Source organism: Musca autumnalis, unplaced genomic scaffold, assembly GCF_047663935.1.
Source record: "Musca autumnalis isolate F117 unplaced genomic scaffold, ASM4766393v1 scaffold_1, whole genome shotgun sequence".
In the NCBI taxonomy this organism is placed as follows: Eukaryota; Metazoa; Arthropoda; class Insecta; order Diptera; family Muscidae; genus Musca; species Musca autumnalis.
The window spans coordinates 105,975,815-105,993,821 of NW_027411644.1; the positions used below are offsets into that span (position 1 = coordinate 105,975,815).

The 18,007-nt window shown below is 35.8% G+C and overlaps 2 protein-coding genes across 2 annotated transcripts in view; one reads left to right on the forward strand and one right to left on the reverse strand.

Annotated features, from left to right (window-relative positions):
• Positions 1-18,007, reverse strand: part of DCAF12 (DDB1 and CUL4 associated factor 12-like protein) — a 398,057-nt gene that overhangs the window by 21,253 nt on the left and 358,797 nt on the right. The gene's annotated exons all lie outside the window — the stretch shown is intronic.
• LOC141390723 (uncharacterized) lies at positions 10,566-13,610 on the forward strand. The gene is made up of 5 exons (XM_073963660.1): positions 10,566-12,621; positions 12,687-12,761; positions 12,818-12,996; positions 13,066-13,216; positions 13,276-13,610. The coding sequence occupies exons 1-5, from the start codon at positions 12,501-12,503 to the stop codon at positions 13,413-13,415; spliced, it is 666 nt and encodes a 221-aa protein (XP_073819761.1). The 5' UTR covers positions 10,566-12,500; the 3' UTR covers positions 13,416-13,610.

Sequence of the window (18,007 nt, forward strand, 5' to 3'; positions counted from 1 at the left end):
AAAAGCAAAGCCTGACTGAGAAAGTAGAAAATCCGATCTTTAAAATTATGCAAAGTAGGTTGGCGTATGTGGTAAAATAATAGAGATATCGCAATAGTCGGTAATACATCCCTTTTTTCCACTTTTTGTGCAATCAAACTACAGGTCGGAATTTTGATCGGATCATCACGAAATTAAATATGAATTATTTTAGTTCAGTTCGCCTTAAGTCATTTGGTATAAACGTCAGATAGGTGAAAACTTTCGTATCTCCCTAAAAGAAATGTTTTCGAGTGAAAAGATAATGCACAGAGGTAGTGGTGTAGGGTATCACATAGTCGGCCCCGTACCGACTATAGCCTTTTCTCACTTGTATTCCAACCTGATACATGACTAGATGAAATAATACGATATGCAAAGTTTGGACCAATCGGAAACTTCCTGCGGGAGTTATCTTGCCAATTTTCAATTTTAGTTGTTGCCGTGAAGGTTTCTTGGAGCTTGTAAGGCATTGTCTCAAGAAGTATGGACTTGCCCCCGACAACATTTGTACCGTCGTAAAGGGGGCCGAAAGGGCAAATTGCTAAAAAATTTATTCGAAAATATTCAGGAATATCCCGTGGTCCAAAATGCTCTTTATATATAGACGAATTTCCGGGGATTATTCCCACAAAAATTTAGATCCGTTAGTCGTTATGTAACCCATTACAAAGTAATGTATACAAAAATAACTACTTATATTACTCATTACTAAGTAATGAGTACGGTGGCACAGAGCTTGTGTGTCCGACTACAAATCCGATGGTTGTGTGTTCAACGCTCACCGCCGGCCGGGTACATAAAAAAACAAGTAAGCAAAGTCTATAGTCGGACGGGGCCGACCATGTGATACCCTACACCACAACCTCTAATCTAATATAAATCCATTGATATAAGAGAAGCCTCCCATGTCCCTACTGGGATGTTTGTGGAACAATTATATAAATAGTTCATTGTGGTTATATATTGTGATATCAAACATATATTTTATACCGGTAGAAATAACTAATATTGAATAGAAATTCAAATAAGTTGTATGCAAACAAATTCATAAATCCCAAAATTATTCATATTCAATTACACACCAAAGAATGTAGTATAAGTCAGCTGCGCTAACGGTGATATACCCTCAGAATCTGACCAGAAAAATATACAAGCACAATAATTATACCGTATAAAAATATATTGAATTTGTATCACCAGTTTGCTTCAAAATACGTGGAATCTGTAGGTATCGAAATGTAAGGCTATACCAAATCAAGTTTTGTAAGCTAACTTCTGAGTTTTGAAAAACTTTGAGAATTATTTTTTTTTTTTAGAAATTTTGTACCATTATCACAGGAAGTATGTACATACTCCGGAAAATTGTACCGTTGCAATAGGGACCATGAAAAGAACTTTCTTCAAAAAAAATCAAATAGATCCGAGACGGGTCCTCAAACTTCACATTTCCCAAATATTGTGTGGGAGGTACTCGAAGGACATAACTGGATGAAATAATAGTATGTGCAAAGTTTGGACCAATCAGAAAATCCCCTAAGAGTTATCTTGAGGATTTGACATTTTTTTAGGTTTCTTGTTTGTTGTTCATTGCTTCTTGGAGCTTTTTCGCCATAATCTCAGGAAGTATGGAATTTGCCATTGCAATTGTACCATCGTAAAGGGGAACGCAAGGACAAGCTGCTGAAAATATTCAAAACGATTCGAGGGGACTCTTAAATTTCACTTTTCTTAATTTTGTGAGGGATGTACTTGAAGGTGTGGACCGATCTATATCTGGAAAGAAATAATAATATATTGAAAGTTTGGACCAAATCGATTGCTCACTTCGACAGATATCGTTTCCACAATTTTTCAGACAAATTTTGAACTTTTGCCCGAAGGAGTGAACCGATATAGCCCATATTTGAAATTAAACTAAGTTTGGGCAAAATATTACGAAGTGTATAGTGCGCACCAGCCAGCTAGACAGTAAGAGAGACAGATGGACGGACCGGGCTAAATCGACTCCAAATTGTCTGAAACGAATTTCGTCCAAATATACTTGGGTCTAAAACCATTATTTCGATGAGGCACATCTTTGGTCGTATTTTGTAGATATTCCCTTTGCCCTAAAGGCCGAGAGTATAAAATAGTTGGCGAAGCGACCAAATGCTGCAATATGTGTATGAAAAATCCATTTGGACAACTGAACTGAAAAATTCTTTGTCATGATAGATACAATTTGTAGCGTGGGAGGAAATTGTGGTTCTCTACACAAAACCCATTATATTTTAGGCAGTAGGACCGTTATCTAGAAGACACATTATTGCAATTTGCATCAGGGGAAATGTCGGTAGTTATTTTTCCATATGTAAGCTACTTTGCCGGTATATGCCCTCCAGGTGCTAAAATATGGACCAAAAATCAAATTTGTATATTTTTCATACAAAAGCAATGGTCTATGTCACCCGCTATATAATATCAGATCATCACGCAAAATTCTAGGCATTTTTTTCAACCTAAAGTCTTACCTCCAGCAAAATTTCGCGACTATTGAGCTGTAATTGCAACCTCTAGCGTGTTTATGATAACACTACAAACAAAAAACTGGATATATTTGACTGTAACTCTGTTATCTGATCACGTACATCAACACATCAATAGAAAGGTCAAGCGTTCCTCTTCCAAGTACAGCTTACTTGCCCGGAATGTCTCTTCCAGGAAAAAAGATATTAGCTGTATATTAAAACTTTTCACAATTTTCACACAAAAGTTGTGGTCCATTTAACCCTCTAAATATTATCTGATCGCCATCTCACATTGCAAGCTTCTTCTTTGTCATATACTCTTACCTTACTCTTACCTTCAAAATCGGATAAAAATTATGTTTTTGGTCCATTTTACCCGCTAAATATGTCACGATCCTCACCAATTAAAATAGCGATCTATTCTGATGTGAAACCGATCTCCATACCAAATTTCGTGGCGATCGGTCCATAATTGCGGCCTGGAGTTTGATTACAATTTATAATGGACAGACGGACACACGGACGGACGGACGGACGGACGGACACACATCTCAAAATCGCTTTATCTCGCCGAGATATGAAGATTGGTATACCACATTGGGGGTCTCCGACTAATATTTCGCGGTGTTACATGAATTTTTACCAAAACAAACTTATAATACCCTTTCCGCATAGTGTTGTAGGGTATAACAAAGAACAGTTGCTAAAAAAAATTTTAAAAAATTTCTAAAAAAATTAAAATCGATCCGAAAGTAACTCTAAAACTTCACGTTTTCCGAATTTTGTTTGGAACTGGTCCTATGCCTGGAACTAATATTACCATATGCAAAATTATGACCGATTCGGTTATTCCCTTCCAGAGTTATTGTGCGCACCATTTTAGCGATAATTGTTGAATTTTTGTGAGGAAGGTACCGGAAGTAGTGTGCCACCGATACGGCCCAACTTCGAACTTAAACTAAGTTTGAAAAAATCTCGAATGCCAAATTTTTGACCTGATCGAAAGTTATCATGCGCACCAGCCAGCAAGCCGGACCCTCTTTAGCCCAATGGTTGAGGGTATAAGAATGGGACTTTAAACTAGAAAATATTCTTTCGCACATAAACCAAACAGAATAAAAATCCGTCGTTATAGTCCATGTTTTTGGTACGGCTCTTATAACTTTTTCCCTGTAAACACTTTTGTAGATAAAAGTTATTTCCAAATCTTTTCTAATTTATTGATTCTGTAAAATCTAATCGAATTCTGATTCTATGGTATAAAAGTGATGGGCATATCTAATACATTCATTCAATATTAGTTGTGATAAATATAAAAAGATATTTCCCGATTTCCCGGGAAATATGATTTTGTTTCCCGGCCAAAACCCTACTAGCCTCAAAGAAGACTAGATACTAAATTACATCTATTTCGGTGTGATGTGCGCCTAAAACCTTTAAAATACCTATACTAAAAAATGTGTGGCGAAAAGCTATTTCAGTGTAATAATGCGGCTAAAACTTTGAAAATTCCGAATATCGGAATCCAGACAACGCGATAATCCGGACACTAACATTGTCCGGATTATCGAGATTATTCTACTCTACAATTTTAGTGTCCGGAATACCAATTGAACTTCTTTATATCCTCCAAATATAAAGAACTTATCTATATAAATAAAAATCAAATGTCGTTCGTTGGTAATGGCATCAGTTGAGAAACGCTGGACCGATTTGGATAATTCTTTTTTAAATGTTCGTCGTAACCCGACATATGTAGGTTTTTATGCAAAGAAAATTTAACCACGCCCACTTTTTCAATTTTCAACTTTAATCTTTTCTACAAAAACTACTGAACTGATTAGTACATATTAGAGTGGTTTTACAAAATCGATGTCGGATTTTTTTATGCGGCACCCCTCTATATTGTTTAAGATTACCAAAGTTTAAGCACATTCCGAATATGTTAACACGTGCCACTGGGGCCTCAAAATTTCCATAGTAATTTGTATGGGACCAAATGTGAATTTTCACGAAATTGCTCTAAAGTCTACATATATTGCCGAATCGATGAGACATTTTTACCAGTTCCTTGCTGTGGCTAGTAAACGAATCCTACAAAGATTTTTTTTTTTGAAAATCGGGAAAGATTTTGATATAGCTTATATTGAAATCCAGCCGATTTTCACAATTTTTTGTAAGATTGCTTGTTAAGCCACAGAAATGAACTGGTAAAATTTTCTCTTCGATTGGACAATAAATATGGCCTTTAGAAAAATTTCGTGAAAATTCACCTTTGGCCCCATACAAATTACTACGGAAACTTTGAAGCCCCAGTGGCACGTGTTAACATATCCGATTGTGCTCAAACTTTGGCAATCTTAAAATCTAACAAACTAAACACTTTAGAGGGTTGCTGCATCAAAAATTCCGACATCGATTTTTTTCCCTTTGAGTTAAACCAGTCTACTACATATTTTGTTGAATTTCGGAAGGGGCGGGGAACTTCCCCTATACCCTATTTCTTTAAAAATGCTATATTTACAATAATTACGAATGTATCGGTTTGGAAATTAATTTGCGAGACAATTGTGGTTGTGTCTCCGACCTTACCTACATATTTGGGGCCCAAAAACTTGACCACACCAACTTTTTAAAATATGTTAGATCTACAAAACTACTGAACTGATTTTCTTGAAATTGTCAGGGAATGTACAGGGATGGCCCCGAAACAGGATACATATTTTATTTAATTCCAGAGGGGGCGCGGTACCTCCCCTATGCGAAATTAAAAAAAAAAACACTATATTTGCAATGCATTGGTTTAAACATTTACGAATTAATCTAAAGGGTGTTTTTTAAGCTAGATAGAACTTCAAATTTTAAAAAGTAACACAAAAAAATAAATTTTGATGAAACTTTTTTTTTATTTTTTTCAGTATACTCTGACAAATCATCATGAATAGACTCACGCTTGAACAACGCTACGAAATTATCCAAATTTACTTTGAAAATCAGTCGTCGATTCGCGCAACTTATAGACGACTTCGTCATTTGTATGACGTTCAGCGATGAGGCGCATTTTTGGCTTAACGGGTTTGTTAATAAGCAAAATTGCCGCATATGGAGTGAGACCAATCCACAAGAGACCCTACAGACTCCATTATATCCAGCAAAATGCACCGTATGGTGCGGTTTTCACGCTGGTGGCATCATCGGACCTTATTTCTTCAAAAATGAGGCCGGAGCTCGCGTTACGTTCAATGGAGATCGTTACCGCACCATGATCAATAATTTTTTTGTTTGAAAATATGGATGACATTGATCCGGAGGAGATGTGGTTTCAACAGGATGGCGCTAGGTGCCATACGGCGAACGCAACCATCGACTTATTGAAATCAAAATTTGGCGATAAGCTGATTTCGAGAAGTGGACCTGTCAATTGGCCTCCAAGGTCGTGCGATTTGACACCTCTCGATTATTTCCTGTGGGGCTACGTGAAGTCACTGGTTTATGCTGATAAACCAGCAACAATTGATGCCTTGGAGGCCAGCATTGTTCGTGTTATTCGTGACATACGGCCAGCAGTGCTCGAAAAAGTGGCCAAAAATTGGACGTCCAGAATGCACTTCGTCAAGAACAGCCACGGTGCCCATTTGCCCGAAATCATTTTCAAATGTTAATGTCACGTATTGATCTTTTGAATAAAGAAAAAATTTGATTACAATTTAATTTTTTGTGTTATTTTTTACAATTTCAAGTTCTATCGGGCTTAAAAAAACACCCTTTACAATCCAGGTATTTCTTTGGGGCCTAAAGACCCGACCACGCCCGCCTTTTTCAATATGTTTTATCTCCAATACTTCTGAACCAATTCCCATGAAATTTGCAGCAAAAGCTCATTGTTTTCCGTTGTTATGTAGATTTTATGAATTTCGGATGAGGTGGGGTACCTTCCCCACGCCTTTCTTTTAAACGATATATGTATAAGCCAAACCTATGATTATATCAGTTTCAGCATAAATTTTGGGAGGCAATGGGTTTGTGTGTATACTAGGTATATATTTGGAGACAAATTACGGGATCACGCCCACTTTTTAAATATGTTATATATTGAAAACTAATGACCACCCCCATTTTTTTCAATACATTATTTTTTGAAAACTACTGAACATAATTTCATGCAATTATTCGAAAATATTCAGGAATATCCCGTGCTCCAAAATGCTCTTTATTTATAGACGAATTTCCGGGGATTATTCTCACAAAAATTTAGATCCGTTAGTCGTTATGTAACCCATTACAAAGTAATGTATAAAAAAATAACTACTTATATTACTCATTACTAAGTAATGAGTACGGTGGCACAGAGCTTGTGTGTCCGACTACAAATCCGATGGTTGTGTGTTCAACGCTCACCGCCGGCCGGGTACTTAAAAAAAAAAACAAAGAACAGTTGCTGGTGGTGTAAACACATGTACTCGCTTAAGCAACCCTTAATGTTCGTACCCGTGGCCGAGTGTGTAGTGTGTTAGGCTACAAAGCAGAAGTTCGTGTATTCAAATCAGGGAGAGGGCGAAATAAAAAAAAATATGAAGTGTGTTGAAATTGAAAACAAATTCCACCTCAACTGTTCTAAAAATAGAAAAAATAACTTTTTAATATATAGCTTATTTTTCAACTTCCAGTGGCCATGAAATAACTACTTATTCTAGTGGTTACATTGGTCATAGAATAACTAGTCACTTAGTGCGACATGCCCTTGTTAAAATAACGGGTTAGTAGGGGGTTTTGTAAGGGGTTACGACTACCAAAAAGTACTTTAAAAACCCATTATTTTTGGAGGACTTTTTTGCTGGGTTGTTTTATAATCGCTATATTAGCTAAACTTATGAGTGCATCGACTTGCAAATTAATTTTCGAGACAACGGTGGTTGCGCTTCCGACCAAGAAAAACGATATTTTTACATATTTCCTTAAATGGAGAGGCTCAACGGTCCATCAGCCATGAAAAATTAAAACATATAAGTCTCAATAAGCGGATGAATTCGACATAACCATTTTTAACTTTTATAATTAGTTCGCTTTAAAAAAAGACAGGGGACATGGACGATAATAAATCCTAAACCGCATCAATGGGCGAAAAAATTCGACAAAGTCCGTGTGAGCACAGAAAGGTTACCGACAAAATCTGTAGATACATTCAAAATCCTCCTTGGTTTGACAATGGACCGAAGAAGTGAGGTAGAAAATACCAATTTTTGAATTGTCAAGCATAAAGTCCATAAAAAGTTGTCAATTAGACTCATTACGACGGGCCAGCAACGCGGACCTGCTAGTTATGAATAAAAATGCTATTAGAATGTGTTCCAAAATTCCGAGTTATTAACTCAAATAGATCTTCTTGGGTTACGCCCGAAATAACACGTATGAAAAATTCAAGAAACAAACTGTTTCGTAATTTTAAAAGGTCCGACTCTTCAATTAATTATTCTAATTATTCTATAGCCCGATCTAAGTTCACTTTAGAATCTCGCATTGCTTATAAATCTTACCTTGTAAAGATGAAAATGGATTTAAAACCAATCCTAGGTCATTTTATGAAATTGTCAATAAGAAAAGGAAGTCCTCCTCTAAACCCTCAGTCATAAACATTAATAATAATAAAGAGTGTGTCAGTGAGAAAGATATTACAGACTGCTTTGCCAATTTCTTTTCGACTACATACTCTGATCAAAAATACCAACAGAATATTCCGTACCCTATCATATTATCTCACTTAACCACATATCAATGCCTTTCCTCCAGGCCAATCAAACCTTAAAAAGTTTACGTTCTTTAAAACCTAATAATAGTCCAGGTCCCGATGGGATTCGCGCAATCAGTCTAAAACACTGTTCAAGTACATCATCAAACATTTGATTTTATTCAATTATTCCATACAATTTGGTAATTTCCCCTCAACCCACAGTGCGAAATATGGGCACTATAGTGGAACTTTACTCATAACTTTTAATGTGAAGAACGTAGGTTACTAAAATTTTCCAAAAATGTTTCTTATAGTTGAGGGTCGTATGTGGATAAATATGGACCACATAGACCTGCGGTTTGCTATAGCCCCCACATATCGGTGGTGACAGTTTTTACGTATTAGGTTAATTTTTCAACCGATTTTGCTGCAAATTGGTATATTGGGGTTTCAGTGGATGGAGAACATGTGTACAAAATATTGTCAATATGTGTTCGCGTATTGGTATAGCCCCCATTGAGCGGTACCAGCCAATATAACATATTTTACAGATTCCAAGCACATTTACCAATCTATTTGTTTGCATTTTGGCATTTTATGTTCTCCGTATGTAAAAAACCGTTTTGCGAAATATTAGCAACGTATTTCCTCGTTTTGCTATAGCCCCAATATGAAAGGGCACCGAGTTTGGTTTACTTTAAAATTTGTCTTCATTGCATAGGAAGTATTCTAAAAAAACAATTCAGAGCATAGATCCTTGCTTTGGCCCCACCCCCCAAGCATCCACATACATTAGTAAATGAAAATAAAAAAAATTATTTTTTATTTTTATTTTTAATATAGTTTCATTGATATAACATAAATTTTGTTTTTTCAAAATAGTCTGGCTTAATCCCATTGTTGTTGTTTTATTATTTTAAAACAACTAATTTATTAGTGGAAAAAGGTTTGGCATTGTTCGCCAAGGGGTAAGGCAGGGAATACTAGTTTCGATCCACGCCACTGGATCTCATCAGTTCCCTTGTTTCTTGTTTGTGGATATTCTCCACCGAAGTTATTTTTCAATAACTTCTTCAACAAGAAACTTTTTATACCCAAACATCAATCGTCAGCTCGAAGTATAAAGGTGAACAAAGAAAAAACTTCTCATTGAAAACATTTCTATTTTGAAAAAACAAAATTGTTTTAGCTATCCCAATAAAAACGACGCCACCAATGTTCGATATAACATAAATTTTACAAATTGAACGTTTCGACTGACGATATGTTTATCTTATAACACCTTCAAATGGCAAATTACAGGTAGTTCTGTTAAAAATTGTAGCTAAAATCCTCAAAATACCGAAAGTCGGGAGGTATCGTGGATCCACGATCTCATTTCAAATTCTAAACCTCAATCTTCGTCTAGTTCATCTTTTAATTGCGCTATTCAGAATTTCCTTACAAGTGCCAAAACCGAAAATATGATCCTACCTTTGTAATTAGACAAAATAAAACAGCGACTTAAATACATACATATAGGATCTACCACATTTATATTTCTATATCACACACACTCATTACATCTATTAAACATAAATCATGCAGCTTCTGTTGCTACACCACACACGGAGTATAGATGCACACTTTCTTAGATTGTTGGCAAATTTATTGGTCCAATAGAGATATCCTGCATTTTTGGCTTGCCGAGCTATTACATAAATGTTATTCATATCCTGGAATAAAACCACCAAAGTCTATGTCAATCATGTATTGTTCATTTTCCTCCTAACTTTACTCACATAAACATTTGATGCTTTCAATTCTTTCGTACCGGATCGACCCGAAACTATAGCTAGCGGCTGCCAACCCAGCATCAAACCTGTGCTTCTACGTAGGTTTCTATGCTGCAACAGCATATGTTGTTACAACAACATTTGATGCTTTACCCTTGTGTAACGCATTGTTGGGGTACTTGCGGATACTTATTTTCGGCACATTCCTCCAAACAGCCGTCCTTTTTTCCAGATTTATGCGATTTATGTTCAGTAGTTGCGAAGGAATTATCTTTTTAACACAAAAATTCATTAATAAATATTAAAAGCATAATATTTGACATTTTTCTTTCCATCGATATTCGTCGGTATGTGCTAACGATTTCTACAATCGGTAACATAAACCCTGTAGGAAGCCTGGGGGCATGTGTTGACATGTCCCCACTTTGTCTACTAATATGGTGACTTTGTCAACATGTTGTCAACAATTGATACTTTTACCTTAATAAGAAGAAGCATTCTTAACATTGACAGCTGATAGCCCAACAAAGCGTCTTTTTATTTTTTCATTTTCTTAATTGTTTGGTGGTTCGTAAAAAGTGTTCTTGTGAAAAATCAATAAAAAAAAATTGTAAAATACCGAGTGTTTAAATAAAAATATATATTTTCAATACCAACAAGTATGAGCAAAAGAAATTATAAAAGACAAGTGAAAAAACAGGCAATTTTATATCAAATTAGAAATTGTGAGACGGCTGAAAACATATGTGGTGAAACATCGACAATTAGAGATTTTGTGGAAGATGTCGACAACATTGTGGAGTCTCATGAAAATATTGTTCCGTCCTTTGAAAATTTGTTGACACCGAAATTAACTTTGCGGGAAAAATTAAAAAATTGGTATATAGAAACCGCGCCTTCCAGAAAATGCTTGGAGCGGCTGCTAGCAATATTGCATGAGGAAGGTTTAGAGGTTCCGCTTTCAGCAGCAGCTTTAGTGGGCAAAAAAACACAGGTTTCTATTAGAAAAGTGTTTCCTGGTAGTTATTGCCATATTGGCATTGAGAATCAACTGAAAAAAGTTGAAAACGTCATAAAAAAAGTATGACGAAATTCAACTGGACATAAACATTGATGGAATTCCATTATTCAAAAGTTCCAGAATCCAACTGTGGCCAATTCTGTTGAAAATAGTTAATTCTGCGGAGAAAGTGAAACCATTTCCTGTAGGAATATATGTGGGTCATACCAAGCCGACATGTGTGAAAGAGTTTTGTAAAGACTTTATGCAGGAAGCTCTTTTGCTGAAAAACGGATTAATTTTGAACGAAAAGAAAATTAACGTTGTGTTCCGCTGTTTATCATGCGACACGCCAGCTAAAGCCTTCGTTTGCGGTGTCCCAGGTCATACTTCAGCTCACGGTTGCACTAGGTGTACACAAGTTTCTAAGAAAATTGACAATGTGCTTACATATAGTACTTCTAGTGGTACTTTAATTTCTGATGAAGACTTTACATGTCGTAAATATCCAAAGCACCACAGCCAAATTTTTAAATATGAGAAATCTCCACTGGAAGAAATTGGTTTTAATATGGTAACACAAACCCCATTAGACAGTATGCACCTTATCGATCTAGGAGTAACAAAGAAAATGCTGATTCGAATCATCAATAATAAAACTCAGGAAAAACCTTCAAAGGAAAATATCTCAAAAATATCGTCAGAACTTGTGAAATTAAAATTTTGTTTTCCAAAGGAGTTCCCACGGAAACCTAGATCTTTCGATGAAATTCACCATTGGAAGGCCACTGTATTTCATCAATTCCTCGCCTATACAGGCATAATTGCTCAACAACGTACATACCGATATTTACTATGAATTTTTGATTTTACATTGCGCATATAGGCTACTTAGTAGTCCGAGACATATTTGCAGTAATGTAAACACAGCTCACGAACTTCTGGAGTTATTTGTTCAAAATTTCCCTATTGTATTTGGTGCGAACAGCGTTTCTTTCAATGTACACAATTTATTGCACTTAGCATCTTGTGCCGAGATGTATGGACCTCTCACGTCATTTTCGGCCTATGATTTTGAAAATAAGCTTCAAACTTTAAAGAAAACATGTGCGAAAGCCATCATCCATTCTTCAACAAATTGTACAAAGAGAGAAACACGAAGTATATGTAGAAACCCAAACAGACAAATTTAAGTACAAAGGAGATATAATTGTAGAAGCCTTTGTTAACGATTGCTTAATTTCATGCAAAGAACCTAATAATTTGTGTTCTGTGAAATCGGATATTTCTATAAAAATTGAAGGAATAATAAAGGAAGACCACGTCTATGTGGAAGGGCGGCGTTTGTTGGACATGGAGAGTTTTTTTCAAGAACCTTTACAATCCTGTGATCTAGGCATTTTTAAAACTAATTTGCTGTTAGGTGAAAAGGAGAAATTTTTATTGTCTGATGTCCAGTACAAATATGTATGCTTGCCTTTCTCTACCAACTTTATAATAATACCAATTCTCCACAGTTGCCTTCCACAAAAATGTCGAACGAACAACCCCAACATTCCAAAGGAAAACTGAAATATTTTTCTCCACCAGGTAATTTTTAACATTACTTTCTCAAAGTTTAGTGCATACTAATGACAAACATCTATTCTTCCAAGATAATTCAAAAAAACAAGGTAACTCCAAATGTCAAGGATGTGAAGAATTGTCAAAAAAGGTCGATTTATATAAAGGTTTGTTTACAATGTCCGTAAAAATTCTTGATTTATTTATATATGTATGTTTTTAGATGCTACTCAAAAACAATACAACACCATAGTCGAAATATTGGCAGAACATAAAGTTTTATTGGATCGCATTGCTAACTTAAACGCGATCACTTCCAATATGATGAGCATTTTCCCAATCAACACCGAAGAAAAACTGAAGGAATTTGATACTATATTATCGACTCAAGCAGACCCATATGTTAGTATTTATCTTTACTGTAGTACCAAGACAATGAACAAAATTTATCTTCTGTTTTTTATTTTATAGAAACGACAGATGAAAACACTTCTTGCTGGCAATGCTGAACGAAACTTACATCTGATATTTGGACATGATATAATAATGAGTTACAATGTTGAAGGATTATTTGGCAAAAATAGATTGCGTGATTTTTCCAATGTCTATACAGCTATAATAGGTAAGCAAATTTATGGTTTTTTTGTTTATAAGTACATGTTTCTTCTTTTCAATTCCTAGATGTTATATCAACATTCAGTGAATCAGCTGATAAGACTTTAAGATCAGCTTTCCAACGGCAGAAAAAGAAATTTTTTAAACAGACAAGTCGCAACAAAGAAAACCAAAAACACGATGATAATTCTGACAATGAAAATTAACTTATTTAAAAATTTATTATTAAAATGTTAAAAGGTTTAGCCAGCCTTTAAAATATTGGCTTTTTTGTGCTTATGTAAGAATATTTGCCTTGCCCTTTATAAAGATAAAAAAGACTGTAATACGCAATTTGTACCTTTTAAGACTTTTCAAGATTATATGTTTTTTCTTTAATAAAATATAAAATTTAAACAAAAGTTTTTTGTCTAATAGTCCTTATTGCGTACCTATATTATCGTATAGTAAGTAAATTTACTAAATATATTGCATTTCAAATGTCATTTCTAATGTCTATACTGACTCACTACCTCCAATGTCTATACTGACTCACTACCTCCATTGTCTATACTGACCCACTACCTCTAATGTCTATACTGACTCACTACCTCCAATGTCTATACTGACTTACTACCTCCAATGTCTATACTGACTTACTACCTCCAATGTCTATACTGACTTACTACCTCCAACGTCTATACTGACTCACTACCTCCAATGTCAACACATGGTTCCTCAGGAACTACTGACTTACTATTGACTTACTAGTTCCATTGTCAGTACTGACTTTCGAATGACACGTTCATACAAAATGTCTATAGGAAATTACATTAGTTGTCTACAGTTTGTCAGTAGTACTGTTGACAATGTCAGTAGTAAGTCAGTATAGATTCACTATTGACATTTCCTACAGGGAAGTTACAGAATAGCACATTCGTTAATTCAACCGAATATTTTCGTTAACTAGCGATGTCGGTTCGATATTAAAAAAAGTTACAGAATCGCACTACTGGTGCAACTAAGCTTTGACTTAGGTACTTAACGATGTCCTGAAAAAACTGCTAAAATTTGACCATTTTCTTCTATAAAATGTGAATGAAATTCGCAGGAATAGTCATAAAACAATTAAAAGCTACATTTTGGGATAAACGAAACCAACATTGACGTCAAATGCCGGTCCTTCTATCAAATTTTCAAAAAATATATACATATATAAGAATATTCCAATGACTTTCTGAAAATGTCGCATATCTTTCAAGCCTGCGCAAACCTGCAGCTATTTTATAGTTTGTCCTTAGAAAAATACCCTACCTCTCAGAAAATGTTCGATTTTTTCTGCAATTCACCACAATACTTTAAAAAACCTCCAAAACTTATGAAAAAAACAAGTAAAAAGTCGTTAAGTTCGAACTTTTTATACCCTCCACCATAAAATAGTCTTAATTAAAATGGAATAATTAGGGTCCTTTCACAATTTTAGGTGGAACAACTTTTCGACAATGGATAGAATCCTACTGCCTCCCACTATTGCTTAAATTACACTGTGAACACAAATGTTGGGGCAGAGATAATTCCTTTTGGAGATGAAAGCCCTTGGTGTGTTTCTATTAAAAACCCCGAAGGACAGATGCGCCGTGAGTCGAACTTCCGCGTTATGGCGTGATGAAGTTTTTGCAAGAGACCCTGTAAGCCATCATGAATTAGCATTATATCTTTGTTTGTTGTTTTTGTAGAGCACTTAAGCAGCAGTGAACAAAGATATACCGCTAATTCCTGATGGCCCACAGGGTCTCTAACAAAAATTTCATCACGCTATAACGCGGAAGTTCGACTCACGGCGGATCTGTCCTTCGGGGTTTATAATGTGCCCCAGACTTTCACCTCCATTTTGTTGCACAGTGTTATCTAATCTAATCTAAAAAAATGTGTTAAGCTAGGTGAAAGGTAGGTACCACAGATGCTATATCAAAGAGTCAACCTATCTAAAAATTTTTTGGCGGAAAAGTTTTATAGCTGCAGGGAACTTCAAGAGTCAAATTGAGGGTAGTTTCATCAAAACAATGTAGACAATTGTAGCTGAAATTTTCAAAATACCGATCATTACAGCTAGTTCGGTTAAAAATTGCAGCAAAAATTCTCAAAATACCGAAAAGCGGGAGATACCGTTATATGGGGGCTATACCAAAGCATGGACCTATGTTGACGATGTTTCGTGGAGATATTTCATGACCACTGAGAACCTCAAATGGCAAATTACAGCTAGTTCGGTTAAAACTTTTAGCTAAAATTCTCAAAATACCGAAAATTGGGAGGTACCGATATATGGGGGCTATACCAAAACATGGACCTATGTTGACGATGTTTCGTGGAGATGTTTCATGACCACTGAGAACCTCAAATGTCAAATTACAGCTAGTTCGGTTAAAAATTGTAACTAAAATGCTCAAAATACCGAAAATCGGGAGGTACGGTTTTAAGGGGGCCATACCAAAACATGGACCTATGTTGACGATGTTTGGTGAAGATATTTCATGACCACTGATAACCTCAAATGGCAAATTACAGCTAGTTCGGTCAAAAATTGTAGCTAAAATTCTCAAAATACCGAAAATCGGGAGGTACCGATATATGGGGGCTATACCAAAACATGGACCTATGTTGACGATGTTTGATGGAGATATTTAATGACCACTGAGAACCTCAAATGTCAAATTTCAGATAGTTCGGTTACAAATTGTGGCTAAAATTTTCAAAATACCGAAAATCGGAAGGTACCGTTATATGGGGGCTATACCAAAACATGGACCTATGTTGACGATGTTTGGTGGAGATATTTCATGACCACTGAGAACCTCAAATGGCAAATTACACCTAGTTCGGTTAAAAACTGTAGCTACAATTCTGAAAATACCGAAAATCGGGAGGTACCGATATATGGGGGCTATACCAAAACATGGACCTATGTTGACGATGTTTGGTGGTGATTTTCCATGACCACTAAGAACCTCAAATGTCAAATTGCAGATAGTTCGGTTACAAATTGTGGCTAAAAATCTCAAAATACCGAAAATAGGGAGGTACAGTTATATGGGGACTATACCAAAACATGGACCTATGTTGACGATGTTTGGTAGAGATATTTCGTGACCACTGAGAACCTCAAATGGAAAATTACAGCTAGTTCGGTTAAAACTTCTAGCTAAAATACTCAAAATACCGAAAATCGGGAGGTACCGGTATATGGGGGCTATACCAAAACATGGACCTATGTTGACGATGTTTCGTGGAGATATTTCATGACCACTGAGAACCACAAATGTCAAATTGCAGATAGTTCGGTTAAAAATTGTGGCTGAAATTCTCAAAATACCGAAAATCGGGAGGTACCGTTATATGGGGACTATACCAAAACATGGACCTATGCCCATATCCTTTGGGATATAAGTTTGTTCATCACTAGGAACCCTAAGTGCCAAATTATAGCTAATTCGGTCTGCAAATGTGGCGAAGAACGTCAAAATACCTCAAATCCGGAGGTACCGTTATATGGGGGCTATACCAAAGAGTGGACCGATATAGCCCATCTTCGAACTTGACCTGCCTATGGAAAAAATACCCTCGCGTGCAAAATTTCAGCACTCTATCTCAATTATTGCGGACGCTAGAGTGATTACAACAGCCGGACAGACGGACGGACAGACGGACATGGCTAGATCGTCTTAGAATTTTATCCTGATCAAGAATATATATACTTTATAGGGTCGCAAATGATTAGTTCGATGTGTTACAAACGGAATGACAAACTTAATATACCCTCCATACTATGGTGGAGGGTATAAAAATGTAAAGAACTTGGAAACATGCTAAGTCGACTTAGCATACTATTGTTTGGAGGCGTCGAAGTTTTAAGTGCATTTCTAGTTGTTTCGCGGGGTAAGTCACAAAACTGAATATGCGGTATTTATCGTGGGATACTTAGCAATGGATCCCAACAATAATATCGTTAGTTCTATGTACTTTAATTTTTGAGTAAAGTTCCACTAAAGTTCCCATATTTCGCACTGTGCAACCGGGAAAAGTTTTTTCCTAATACCTCTGAACAAGTCTGGTAGCTTGTCTGATGTCTCAAATTATAGGGGAATAGCAAAATTAAGCGCTATTTCAAAATTGTTTGCAAAGCACGTAACTGAAGTAATTTCACTTGAAGTCCAACCCATTCTCAGTCCCTATCAACATGGCTTTTATAGCGGTCTCTCTACATCAACTAATCTTATTCATTTTACATCTGCTGTTATAAATGGGTTTGTCCAAAGAAAACATTCAGATAATACCCAGCAACAATTCGGATCCGTTAGTCATTACGTAACTCATTACAAAGTAATGTAAACAAGTTTCTTTTCTCATTACAAGTAAACTGAAAAGTAATGGGTTACTTCTTAAACAAGTAAACAAGTATCAGTCGGCTTTGCCGACAGAGATATACCCTCAGCCTGTGTATATTGAAAAAAATTTTTTTCCAAAAAACGCGTGTATTTAGGGAGTTTTAAAAATTTTGGGCGTTTGAACTGACAAAAATGTTGATTAGGATTTAATATCAAAAGTTTTGCGGAGGAGATACTAAAAAGAATGGATCTCCAGCCACTACATATGGTACCATAGGGGTTTTTTAGAACTTCAGGGATGTTTGCTCAAGAAGTATGAACTTGCCCCTGAAACAACTTTTACCATCGCAATTGAGGCAGCAATGCAAGTTGCTTCAACAAAAATCAAAGTGATTCGAAAACATGTCTTAAAGTGAACATGTATCCGAAATTTT